Below are 11,749 nucleotides of genomic sequence, written 5' to 3' on the forward strand. Positions count from 1 at the left end.
ATTTGGTTGATTATCAGTGAGCTGGACACAGTCAAGATACTGTATGAATGTAGGTCCATTATTATTTCTACACAGTTTTGATTTGGTTTTAATCACTTGAAAGTATATTGCTATATATATATTTTTAAATATGTTCTACTCATATGGACCCCCTCGCGGGCCGTATTGGACCCCCCCGTGGGCCGTATTGGACCCCCCCGCGGGCCGGATGTTTGCCACCCCTGGTTTAGGTTGATACATAGCCCTGGACATCCACATGCCTGGGTTGTACTGTAGTCAGTGACAGCCAGCACAGAGCCAGATACAATGCTTATATTTCTATGATGGCAGGACTGTTCGCTGTGGCGTCCACTTAACGAGTCCTGTAACAATAATATATGCCGTTCATTTAGCAGACACCATTATGCAAAGTAGTTTAGTCATGTGTAAATATATTTTACATACAGTGGGGAGAACAAGTATTTGATACACTGCCGATTTTGCAGGTTTTCCTACTTACAAAGCATGTAGAGGTCTGTAATTTTTATCATAGGTACACTTCAACTATGAGAGACGGAATCTAAAACAAAAATCCAGATAATCACATTGTATGATTTTTAAGTAATTAATTTGCATTTTATTGCATGACATAAGTATTTGATACATCAGAAAAGCAGAACTTAATATTTGGTACAGAAACCTTTGTTTGCAATTACAGAGATCATACGTTTCCTGTAGTTCTTGACTAGGTTTGCACACACTGCAGCAGGGATTTTGGCCCACTCCTCCCTACAGATCTTCTCCAGATCCTTCAGGTTTCGGGGCTGTCGCTGGGCAATACGGACTTTCAGCTCCCTCCAAAGATTTTCTATTGGGTTCAGGTCTGGAGACTGGCTAGGCCACTCCAGGACCTTGAGATGCTTCTTACGGAGCCACTCCTTAGTTGCCATGGCTGTGTGCTTCGTGTCGTTGTCATGCTGGAAGACCCAGCCACGACCCATCTTCAATGCTCTTACTGAGGGAAGGAGGTTGTTGGCCAAGATCTCGCGATACATGGCCCCATCCATCCTCCCCTCAATACGGTGCAGTCGTCCTGTCCCCTTTGCAGAAAAGCATCCCCAAAGAATGATGTTTCCACCTCCATGCTTCACGGTTGGGATGGTGTTCTTGGGGTTGTACTCATACTTCTTCTTCCTCCAAACACGGCGAGTGGAGTTAGACCAAAAAGCTCTATTTTTGTCTCATCAGACCACATGACCTTCTCCCATTCCTCCTCTGGATCATCCAGATGGTCATTGGCAAACTTCAGACAGGCCTGGACATGCACTGGCTTAAGCAGGGGGACCTTGCGTGCGCTGCAGGATTTTAATCCATGACGGCGTAGTGTGTTACTAATGGTTTTCTTTGAGACTGTGGTCCCAGCTCTCTTCAGGTCATTGACCAGGTCCTGCCGTGTAGTTCTGGGCTGATCCCTCACCTTCCTCATGATCATTGATGCCCCACGAGGTGAAATCTTGCATGGAGCCCCAGACCGAGGGTGATTGACCGTCATCTTGAACTTCTTCCATTTTCTAATAATTGCGCCAACAGTTGTTTCCTTCTCACCAAGCTGCTTGCCTATTGTCCTGTAGCCCATCCCAGCCTTGTGCAGGTCTACAATTTTATCCCTGATGTCCTTACACAGCTCTCTGGTCTTGGCCATTGTGGAGAGGTTGGAATCTGTTTGATTGAGTGTGTGGACAGGTGTCTTTTATACAGGTAACGAGTTCAAACAGGTGCAGTTAATACAGGTAATGAGTGGAGAACAGGAGGGCTTCTTAAAGAAAAACTAACAGGTCTGTGAGAGCCGGAATTCTTACTGGTTGGTAGGTGATCAAATACTTATGTCATGCAATAAAATGCAAATTAATTATTTAAAAATCATACAATGTGATTTTCTGGATTTTTGTTTTAGATTCCGTCTCTCATAGTTGAAGTGTACCTATGATAAAAATGACAGACCTCTACATGCTTTGTAAGTAGGAAAACCTGCAAAATCGGCAGTGTATCAAATACTTGTTCTCCCCACTGTATAGGTGGCCCGGGGAATTGAACCCTCAACCCTGACGGTACAAGCGCCATGCTCTACCGACTGAGCCAAACAGGACCACAGAAGTGTGTGTGTGTGTGTGTGTGTGTGTGTGTGTGTGTGTGTGTGTGTGTGTGTGTGTGTGTGTGTGTGTGTGTGTGTGTGTGTGTGTGTGTGTGTGTGTGTGTGTGTGTGTGTGTGTGTGTGTGTGTGTGTGTGTGTGTGTGTGTGTGTGTGTGTGTGTGTGTGTGTAAAGGCATCAGCATTCCTCAGTTCAGCTGGATGAGTGTGCTTGCGTACTCCCTTAAACCTTTGCTTGAAAATCTATAGTACTGTTTGTCCATTTTGAGTCACTGTAGCCAATATACACTTCCTTAAAATAGTCAGAATTAATATATCTCAAGAAATCTGTCATTAATTTTGACGTTTTTGATGAGGAGATCTACAAATGTGCAGGAAAACAAATCGTCTCTCGTTGAATGACAACAAAGACTTTCTGTAACAATCCCTACTGTTGACCAATCACCGACGAGGGTCGTAGACTTCGTCTTGCCTCCAGAAAAAATGAAAATGTCATCATAATATATGCGCAAACTTTTCCGAAATGTTTTGGCTGGGAAGCTCTCTCTGTCTCTATCTGTCTCTCTCTCTCTGTCTCTCTCTCTGTCTCTCTCTCTGTCTCTCTCTCTGTCTCTCTCTCTCTCTCTCTCTCTCTCTCTCTCTCTCTCTCTCTCTCTCTCTCTCTCTCTCTCTCTCTCTCTCTCTCTCTCTCTCTCTCTGTGTCTCTCTCTGTCTCTGTTTCTCTCTCTCTCTCTCTGTCTCTCTCTCTGTCTCTCTCTCTCTCTCTCTCTCTCTCTCCCTCTCTCTCCCTCTCTCTCTCTCTCTCTCTCTCTCTCTCTCTCTCTCTCTCTCTCTCTCTCTCTCTCTCTCTCTCTCTCTCTCTCTCTCTCTCTCTCTCTCTCTCTCTGTCTCTCTGTCTCTGTCTCTCTGTCTCTCTGTCTCTGTCTCTGTCTCTCTCTCTCTCTCTCTCGCTCTCTCTCCCTCCCTCGATGTAGTGTGTGTAGTTGGGCACTAAGCTGTGTGATGAATACCTCTGTGGTTTCAGGCTGTGATGACAGGCTCAGACAAGCAGCCGTGTAATGACCTCCGACGCCAGCCAGCCAGGCCCCTCGCTTTCTTTCTCTCTCTCTGTCTGTCTCTCTCCTCTCTACCTTTATCCTCAAGAATAACAAACATACAGAGGAGAGAAAGGGAGTGAGAGGGGGTGAGTAGGCAGCACCCGGCCTCACCCTACTGGACTCGGAAATCAAATGTCTACTGTTCGCTGATGATCTGATGCTTCTGTCCCCAACCAAGGAGGGCCCACAGCAGCACCTAGATCTTCTGCACAGATTCTGTCAGAATGTGGGCCCTGACAGTAAATCTCAGTAAGAGAGGTCCAGTTGCCAGGACAACAAATACAAATTGTATCTAGACACTGTTGCCTTAGAACACACAAAGAGTTATACCCAGCTCAGCCTTAACATCAGCACCACAGATAACTTCCACAAAGCGGTCAAAGAGACAAGGCAAGAAGGGTCTTCTATGCCATCAAAGGGAACATAAATCTTGACATCCCAATTAAGATCAGTTATAGAACGCATTACCCTCTGCGGTTGTGAGGTTTGGCGTCACAAAATGGGACAAACACCCAATTCAGACTGCATGCAGAATTCTGCTCAATTAAACTTTGTCTTCAATGAAAACCCCCAAACAGTGAATGCAGAGCAGAATTAGGACTATACCCACTAGTTATCAACATCCAGAAAAGATCTGTTCAATTCTTCAACCACCTAAAAGGAAGCAATGCACATATTCCACCACAAAGTCCCCACCTACAGAGACATGAACCTAGAGAAGAGTCCCCTCAGCAAACTGGTCCTGAGGCTCTGTTCACAAACAGACCCCACAGAGCCCCAGGATAGCAAAATTATAGACCCAACAAATCATGAGAAAACTAAAAGATAATTATTTGACATACTGGAAAGAATCAACCAAAAACCGCACATTGGAATGCTAACTGTCCCTAAACAGAGAGTGGTAGAATTACCCAAATGACCCCAAATTAAGGAAATCCTTGACTATGTACAGACTCAGTGAGCATAGCCTTGCTATTGAGAGAGTTCACCATAGGCAGACCTGGCTCTCAACAGAAGACATGATATGTGCCCACTGTCCACTAAATGAGGTGGAAACTGAGCTGCACTTCCTAACCGCCAAATGTATGACCACGTTAGCGACATTAGAGATATTTCCCACAGATCACAAAGAATTAAAAAACAAATACAACATTGATAAAAGTCACATATCTGTTCGGCAAAATACCCCAATGTGCAATCACAGCAGCAAGATGTGTGGGCCGCTGGCATGAGGAAAGGGCAACCAGTGGAGAACAAACAACATTATAAATACCACCAATACGTATCTGTTTATTTATCTTCCCCCACTAGTCATACTACAACTATTTGCACATTACTAAAACACTCCTAGCTGATAATATAACACTTGAAATGACTTTATATTTTTGAAACCTTTTTGAGTGCAATGTTTACTGTTCATTTCTAATCGTTTTTAGTTGATTTTGTTAGATTTTCGTCTTAGTTTTGTTTGTTTATTTCACTTGCTTTAGCAATGTAAACATGTTTCCCATGCCAATAAAGCCCCTTTGAATTGAACTGAGGGAGGGAGGGAGGGAGGGAGGGAGGGAGGGAGAGCACATCCCACAGGTGAGAGCTTTGCCTCGAATCGCTCGCCTCCAAGGACAATGAGAATATTCACTTTGAGACCTTTGAAATGACACACACATACACACACACACACACACACACCCACACACACACACACAGAGACACACGCACGCGCACACACACACACACACACACACACACACACACACACACACACACACACACACACACACACACACACACACACACACACACACACAGAGGGAGGGAGGAGTGGCCTGCTCTCCCTTTGTGCCTCTTTCCTCAGTCAGTTTGAGGAATGTTTTTTTCTTTCTTTCTCAAACGTAAATACTAACTTTGTCCTCAATAGCCAGGGAGCTAGCTGGTTGGATTTACGATAATTCCCCTTGGCCTTACATCGGCCGACTTCAAAGAGAACGGCCCATGAACAGCCTGTCATTTTGTGGAAGAAATGTTTTCCCTTCCCTGGTGTTGTTATTTTCCTTTTTTCCACCAGTTCCTAATGAATTCTGGAACTGCGTCCAAAATAGCACCCTATTACCTAAATTGTGCACTACTTTAGACCAGAGCACTATGGGCTGGCTACATTGTATAGTGAATAGGAAGCCACTTGAGATGAAGACTGGATCCTGAGCTAATAACAGGCTGTAGAGCAGCCTGGCGAGAGCAGAGCAAACTGAGATACTGCTCTATTAACAGAACCGGATAGTTCCCTCTGCTCTGACTCAGCTCTGGGTCTTCTGCTGCGCAAATTACTGGCTACACTGCCGGCCCAGAAAGATGAAAGGACTGGAGGGAGGAGGGATTCATGTGGGAGAGAGGGGGGATGGATGTGGGAGAGAGGGGGGGGGGATGGGGGATGTGGGAGAGACGGGGAATTGATGGGGGATGTGGGAGAGAGGGGGGGGGGTGGGAGAGAGGGGGGGGGTGGATGGGGGATGTGGGAGAGAGGGGGGATTGATGGGGGATGTGGGAGAGAGGGGGGGTGTGGGAGAGAGGGGGGGGGGTTGATGGGGGATGTGGGAGAGAGGAGGGATGGATGGGGGGTGTGGGAGAGGGGGGATTGATGGGGGATGTGGGAGAGAGGGGGGGTGTGGGAGAGAGGAGGGGGGGATTGATGGGGGATGTGGGAGAGAGGAGGGATGGATGGGGGGTGTGGGAGAGAGGAGGGATGGATGGGGGGGGGGTGGGAGAGAGGGAACCAAACTAACTGTAAGGGGGCTCTGTCCTTTTTTTTGTTTTGTGAACTTTTAACCATCGAATGTCTGACCCTCGCAGAGAAGATACAAAAAACCCAGGTTTTCCAGAACTCCTGATTGGAGGGTTCTGGATTTCCTTGCTTATTCCTTCGTGATGCAGGAATCTTCTGCATTTCTGGAAAACCTGGTCATTTAAGGAAAGTTACCTGGAATTTTGCAACACCACAGTAGACGTAGATTTTCAACCAATCACATAGCTGCCGCTTTCTCTCTGAATACCGATGCGTTTACTAGTAAAGGAACTTGTTTACCTCGTGTGCTGTGCTCCTGTAACTTTGGAATGAAGACTTTTCAGTCCTAGTCGTTTGTAGCTGTAGTATAACTTACTGCTGCTTCTCCTTCCTTGTGTGTTTTATTGGGCCGTTGCTTTCCTCTCCTTTAATCAAACCCATTCCTATGTGCAGAGTGGAGAGGAGAGCAGCTCTTATAACCTACCTCCCAAAGGACACTCTACTAGTACTGCACTGTAAAGGGAATAGGGTGTCATTTAAGAGGGTCTTTCAAAGAGAAGCTACATTTCCTTCTGGTTGCCCTCTCTTGAATATTAAACCTATTACTTGTAATTTCCTGTGGTAGAATGAGGTGAACGGCTATAAAACAGTGATTAGGACAGATTTACCGTCTGCTTGACGTCAGAACATTGTTAGTCGGCCTGTAAGGAAAATACAAGGCTCCAGACAGAAGATAACCATTAAGGCTTGTATAAACAGGGTTTGGATGGGTGTGTGTGTGTGTGTGTGTGTGTGTGTGTGTGTGTGTGTGTGTGTGTGTGTGTGTGTGTGTGTGTGTGTGTGTGTGCGTGCGTGCGTGCGTGCGTGCGTGCGTGCGTGCGTGCGTGCGTGCGTGCGTGCGTGCGTGCGTGCGTGCGTGCGTGCGTGCGTGCGTGCGTGTGTCATGGCTAGTTGCTTTTCTTGTGCGAATTCCAGAAATGTCTGTTGTTTTTGGATGATGATTGTGAAATTAAGGATGCACTGTGGTATTGATTATACTTTTTTGAGTCATAGCGCTCTTTTAAACATCCAAACATTAAAACATATTGTGAAATGTCTACATACAGTATTTAGTTAAGAGTTGGCGGTAGTAAAACAGTTTGTTTCTTTTATCTCCTCGTTTCGAGACTTTTTTAAGACTTTAATTGAGTAGTTGTTGATAAGAATTCCTCTTAAATCTCTCAGCCACTGCATCATCAGGCTGGTCAAAAATACTTGTTTTCCTGTTGACTCACTAATGGACTCAATGTTGGCCAGTCTGCTTCCTTTATCCTCTATTCCCCCCTCTCTCTCTCCTTTCATCCCTCTATCCTCATCTGTCCTATCCTCTCTCCTCATTTAATCTTTCCTTCTGAGTCACTCATTTGAAATGAATAAAATACATGTTATGTTTAATCTTCTGTATGTTCAGTCCAGTGTTGTAACCCTCCTCTCTCCGTCTCTCCCTATAGATTCCCAAGCTCTCCAGGAGTCGGGCGACAGATCCCACTGGTGCGTGGTTGCGTACTGGGAGGAGAAGACCCGCGTGGGGCGCCTCTACTCGGTCCAGGAGCCTTCCCTGGACATCTTCTATGACCTACCTCAGGGGAACGGCTTCTGCCTGGGCCAGCTCAGCTCCGACAACAAGAGCCCGCTGGCTCAGATGGTGCGGACCAAGATCGGCTACGGCATCCAGCTGAGTCGCGAGGACGACGGGGTGTGGGTGTACAACCGCAGCTGCTACCCCATCTTTATCAAGTCGGCCACACTGGACAATCCCGACTCGCGGACCTTGCTGGTGCATAAAGTGTTCCCCGGCTTCTCCATTAAGGCCTTTGACTTTGAGAAGGCAGACAGCCTGCAGAGGCCTAATGATCACGAGTTCACACAGCAGCCGAGGACTGGGTTTACTGTACAGATCAGCTTTGTGAAGGGCTGGGGCCAGTGCTACACAAGACAGTTTATTAGTAGCTGCCCATGTTGGCTGGAGGTCATATTCAACAACCAATAAAAACGGATTACCTTTGGATAACCTTCCTCGCCCTCGTTCTCCTCATTCGAGGACCAGGAGAGAACGGAGGACACAGACTAGTCCCGTACCTTTCCTTTTTCTCCAGAAGACGGAGCTTCAAAAAGAAAGATGTTTAAAGATGAGACAAACAAAACCCAATGAACTTGTTTAATATGACAAATGACTCAAAGATTTAATTAAAAGTGAAATTAAAAGCGAAAATGTATTTTATGTTATATATAAATATATTATTACTTGTACATATGAAGACGTTTTATATGCATCATTATTTATGTATTGTGCAATGTGTTGATGAGAAAAATAAAATAAGATGCACTTTGCTTAATATAAATACAAACAAAGAAATGCCAAAATAAATAAGAGAAATTATATTTTTCTACTGGTGTTTTTTTTCTGTGGGTGTAGGTACTGAGGTACTGAGGTGAATCCAGATATTCTTGAATGATGATGTCTTCTGTAGGATCGAAATAGGCTGGAATGAGTAGCATACTAGAAACTAGACATTTGGTTTACACGTTTAACTTAACAGTAAATGGCAATCAGTTGAAAATGTTGATTTGCTCTTTTGTATAATTATTTTTTTAAGGCAACTGAATATTGACACAACACTATTCAACATGACACAAAATCCACACACTAACCCTGGCTAACCTTGGGTTTGAGTCAATCCATACAGCGGACGTTTAGGCCTATAGCACATTTGAAATGTAAAGGTCATTTGAAATGTAAAGGTCATTGAGTCGTCATATGCAGCTTTTACTGTAAATGCAGTCTCCATAAATGCGAGAACATTACCTTTAAATTTAAATCGCGACACAATACAATTCTATTTTGCATATTGTTTTACAGCCTTTGTGTTAGCCAGGAGGATGAGATAGGATAGGATGTATTTGACAAGTCATCCTCTGCTGCTAACTCTAGCTCTGTAAACACTGCAACACGTGTTTACTCCCTAAACAATGTTGTCTAACAGCCGTAACTCAGGGCTCGCCGGGGCTTCCTGCCCCATTCTTCTTGTAGTTTGCAGTCGTCTAACAGCCGTAACTCAGGGCTCGCCGGGGCTTTCTGCCCCATTCTTCTTGTAGTTTGCAGTCGTCTAACAGCCGTAACTCAGGGCTCGTCGGGGCTTCCTGCCCCATTCTTCTTGTAGTTTGCAGTCGACTAACAGCCGTAACTCAGGGCTCGCCGGGGCTTTCTGCCCCATTCTTCTTGTAGTTTGCAGTCGACTAACAGCCGTAACTCAGGGCTCGTCGGGGCTTTCTGCCCCATTCTTCTTGTAGTTTGCAGTCGACTAACAGCCGTAACTCAGGGCTCGCCGGGGCTTCCTGCCCCATTCTTCTTGTAGTTTGCAGTCGACTAACAGCCGTAACTCAGGGCTCGCCGGGGCTTCCTGCCCCATTCTTCTTGTAGTTTGCAGTCGTCTAACAGCCGTAACTCAGGGCTCGCCGGGGCTTCCTGCCCCATTCTTCTTGTAGTTTGCAGTCGTCTAACAGCCGTAACTCAGGGCTCGCCGGGGCTTTCTGCCCCATTCTTCTTGTAGTTTGCAGTCGTCTAACAGCCGTAACTCAGGGCTCGTCGGGGCTTCCTGCCCCATTCTTCTTGTAGTTTGCAGTCGACTAACAGCCGTAACTCAGGGCTCGCCGGGGCTTTCTGCCCCATTCTTCTTGTAGTTTGCAGTCGACTAACAGCCGTAACTCAGGGCTCGTCGGGGCTTTCTGCCCCATTCTTCTTGTAGTTTGCAGTCGACTAACAGCCGTAACTCAGGGCTCGCCGGGGCTTCCTGCCCCATTCTTCTTGTAGTTTGCAGTCGACTAACAGCCGTAACTCAGGGCTCGCCGGGGCTTCCTGCCCCATTCTTCTTGTAGTTTGCAGTCGTCTAACAGCCGTAACTCAGGGCTCGCCGGGGCTTCCTGCCCCATTCTTCTTGTAGTTTGCAGTCGTCTAACAGCCGTAACTCAGGGCTCGCCGGGGCTTTCTGCCCCATTCTTCTTGTAGTTTGCAGTCGTCTAACAGCCGTAACTCAGGGCTCGCCGGGGCTTCCTGCCCCATTCTTCTTGTAGTTTGCAGTCGTCTAACAGCCGTAACTCAGGGCTCGCCGGGGCTTTCTGCCCCATTCTTCTTGTAGTTTGCAGTCGTCTAACAGCCGTAACTCAGGGCTCGCCGGGGCTTTCTGCCCCATTCTTCTTGTAGTTTGCAGTCGACTAACAGCCGTAACTCAGGGCTCGTCGGGGCTTTCTGCCCCATTCTTCTTGTAGTTTGCAGTCGTCTAACAGCCGTAACTCAGGGCTCGCCGGGGCTTTCTGCCCCATTCTTCTTGTAGTTTGCAGTCGACTAACAGCCGTAACTCAGGGCTCGCCGGGGCTTTCTGCCCCATTCTTCTTGTAGTTTGCAGTCGACTAACAGCCGTAACTCAGGGCTCGCCGGGGCTTTCTGCCCCATTCTTCTTGTAGTTTGCAGTCGTCTAACAGCCGTAACTCAGGGCTCGCCGGGGCTTTCTGCCCCATTCTTCTTGTAGTTTGCAGTCGTCTAACAGCCGTAACTCAGGGCTCGCCGGGGCTTTCTGCCCCATTCTTCTTGTAGTTTGCAGTCGACTAACAGCCGTAACTCAGGGCTCGCCGGGGCTTTCTGCCCCATTCTTCTTGTAGTTTGCAGTCGTCTAACAGCCTAACTCTGAAAACCAACATCACCGTGCAGGGCTGGCAGAGGCAGGCTGAAAACCAACATCACCGTGCAGGGCTGGCAGAGGCAGGCTGAAAACCAACATCACTGTGCAGGGCTGGCAGAGGCAGGCTGAAAACCAACATCACCGTGCAGGGCTGGCAGAGGCAGGCTGAAAACCAACATCACTGTGCATGGCTGGCAGAGGCAGGCTGAAAACCAACATCACCGTGCAGGGCTGGCAGAGGCAGGCTGAAAACCAACATCACCGTGCAGGGCTGGCAGAGGCAGGCTGAAAACCAACATCACCGTGCAGGGCTGGCAGAGGCAGGCTGAAAACCAACATCACCGTGCAGGGCTGTCAGAGGCAGGCTGAAAACCAACATCACCGTGCAGGGCTGGCAGAGGCAGGCTGAAAACCAACATCACTGTGCAGGGCTGGCAGAGGCAGGCTGAAAACCAACATCACTGTGCAGGGCTGGCAGAGGCAGGCTGAAAACCAACATCACTGTGCAGGGCTGGCAGAGGCAGGCTGAAAACCAACATCACTGTGCAGGGCTGGTCTCTAACATGTGTGCGTGTTCCTTCTCCAGCTAAGAGAGAACTGAATGACTACAAAGGGATAAACATCATAATGAATTGCTTTCTGTACCGGTACCCCCCTGTATATATCACATTAACTCTGTACCGTTACCCCCCTGTATATATCCTCCACATTAACTCTGTACCGTTACACCCCTGTATATATCCTCCACACTGACTCTGTACCGGTACCCCCCTGTATATATCCTCCACATTGACTCTGTACCGGTACCCCCCTTCACTGTAACATTTACACCTGTTGTACTCGGCACATGTGACTAATAACATTTGATTTGATTTTGAACTACAAGACGGAGTGAAACGTTACAGTGAACTCAGGGATTGGTTCAATAAAACAAACTGTAGCAGCCTACGCTGCCTACAATGAAAAGCAATATGAAAATATATGCAAATGTATTTGAGATTGACAGTTGATTTTCCAGAGTTCCAGGCTG

General features: G+C 47.1%; 1 protein-coding gene across 1 annotated transcript in view; it reads left to right on the plus strand.

Annotated features, from left to right (window-relative positions):
* Positions 1-8,423, plus strand: part of smad7 (SMAD family member 7) — a 55,217-nt gene extending 46,794 nt beyond the window's left edge. The window contains exon 4 of the mRNA XM_071340902.1: positions 7,495-8,423. Within this exon, the coding sequence (XP_071197003.1) occupies positions 7,495-8,033 (539 nt within the window). The 3' untranslated portion in view covers positions 8,034-8,423. The remainder of the gene's footprint in view (positions 1-7,494) is intronic.
* The last annotated feature ends 3,326 nt before the right edge of the window (positions 8,424-11,749 follow it).

This window comes from Salvelinus alpinus, chromosome 1 (genome assembly GCF_045679555.1).
Source record: "Salvelinus alpinus chromosome 1, SLU_Salpinus.1, whole genome shotgun sequence".
In the NCBI taxonomy this organism is placed as follows: Eukaryota; Metazoa; Chordata; class Actinopteri; order Salmoniformes; family Salmonidae; genus Salvelinus; species Salvelinus alpinus.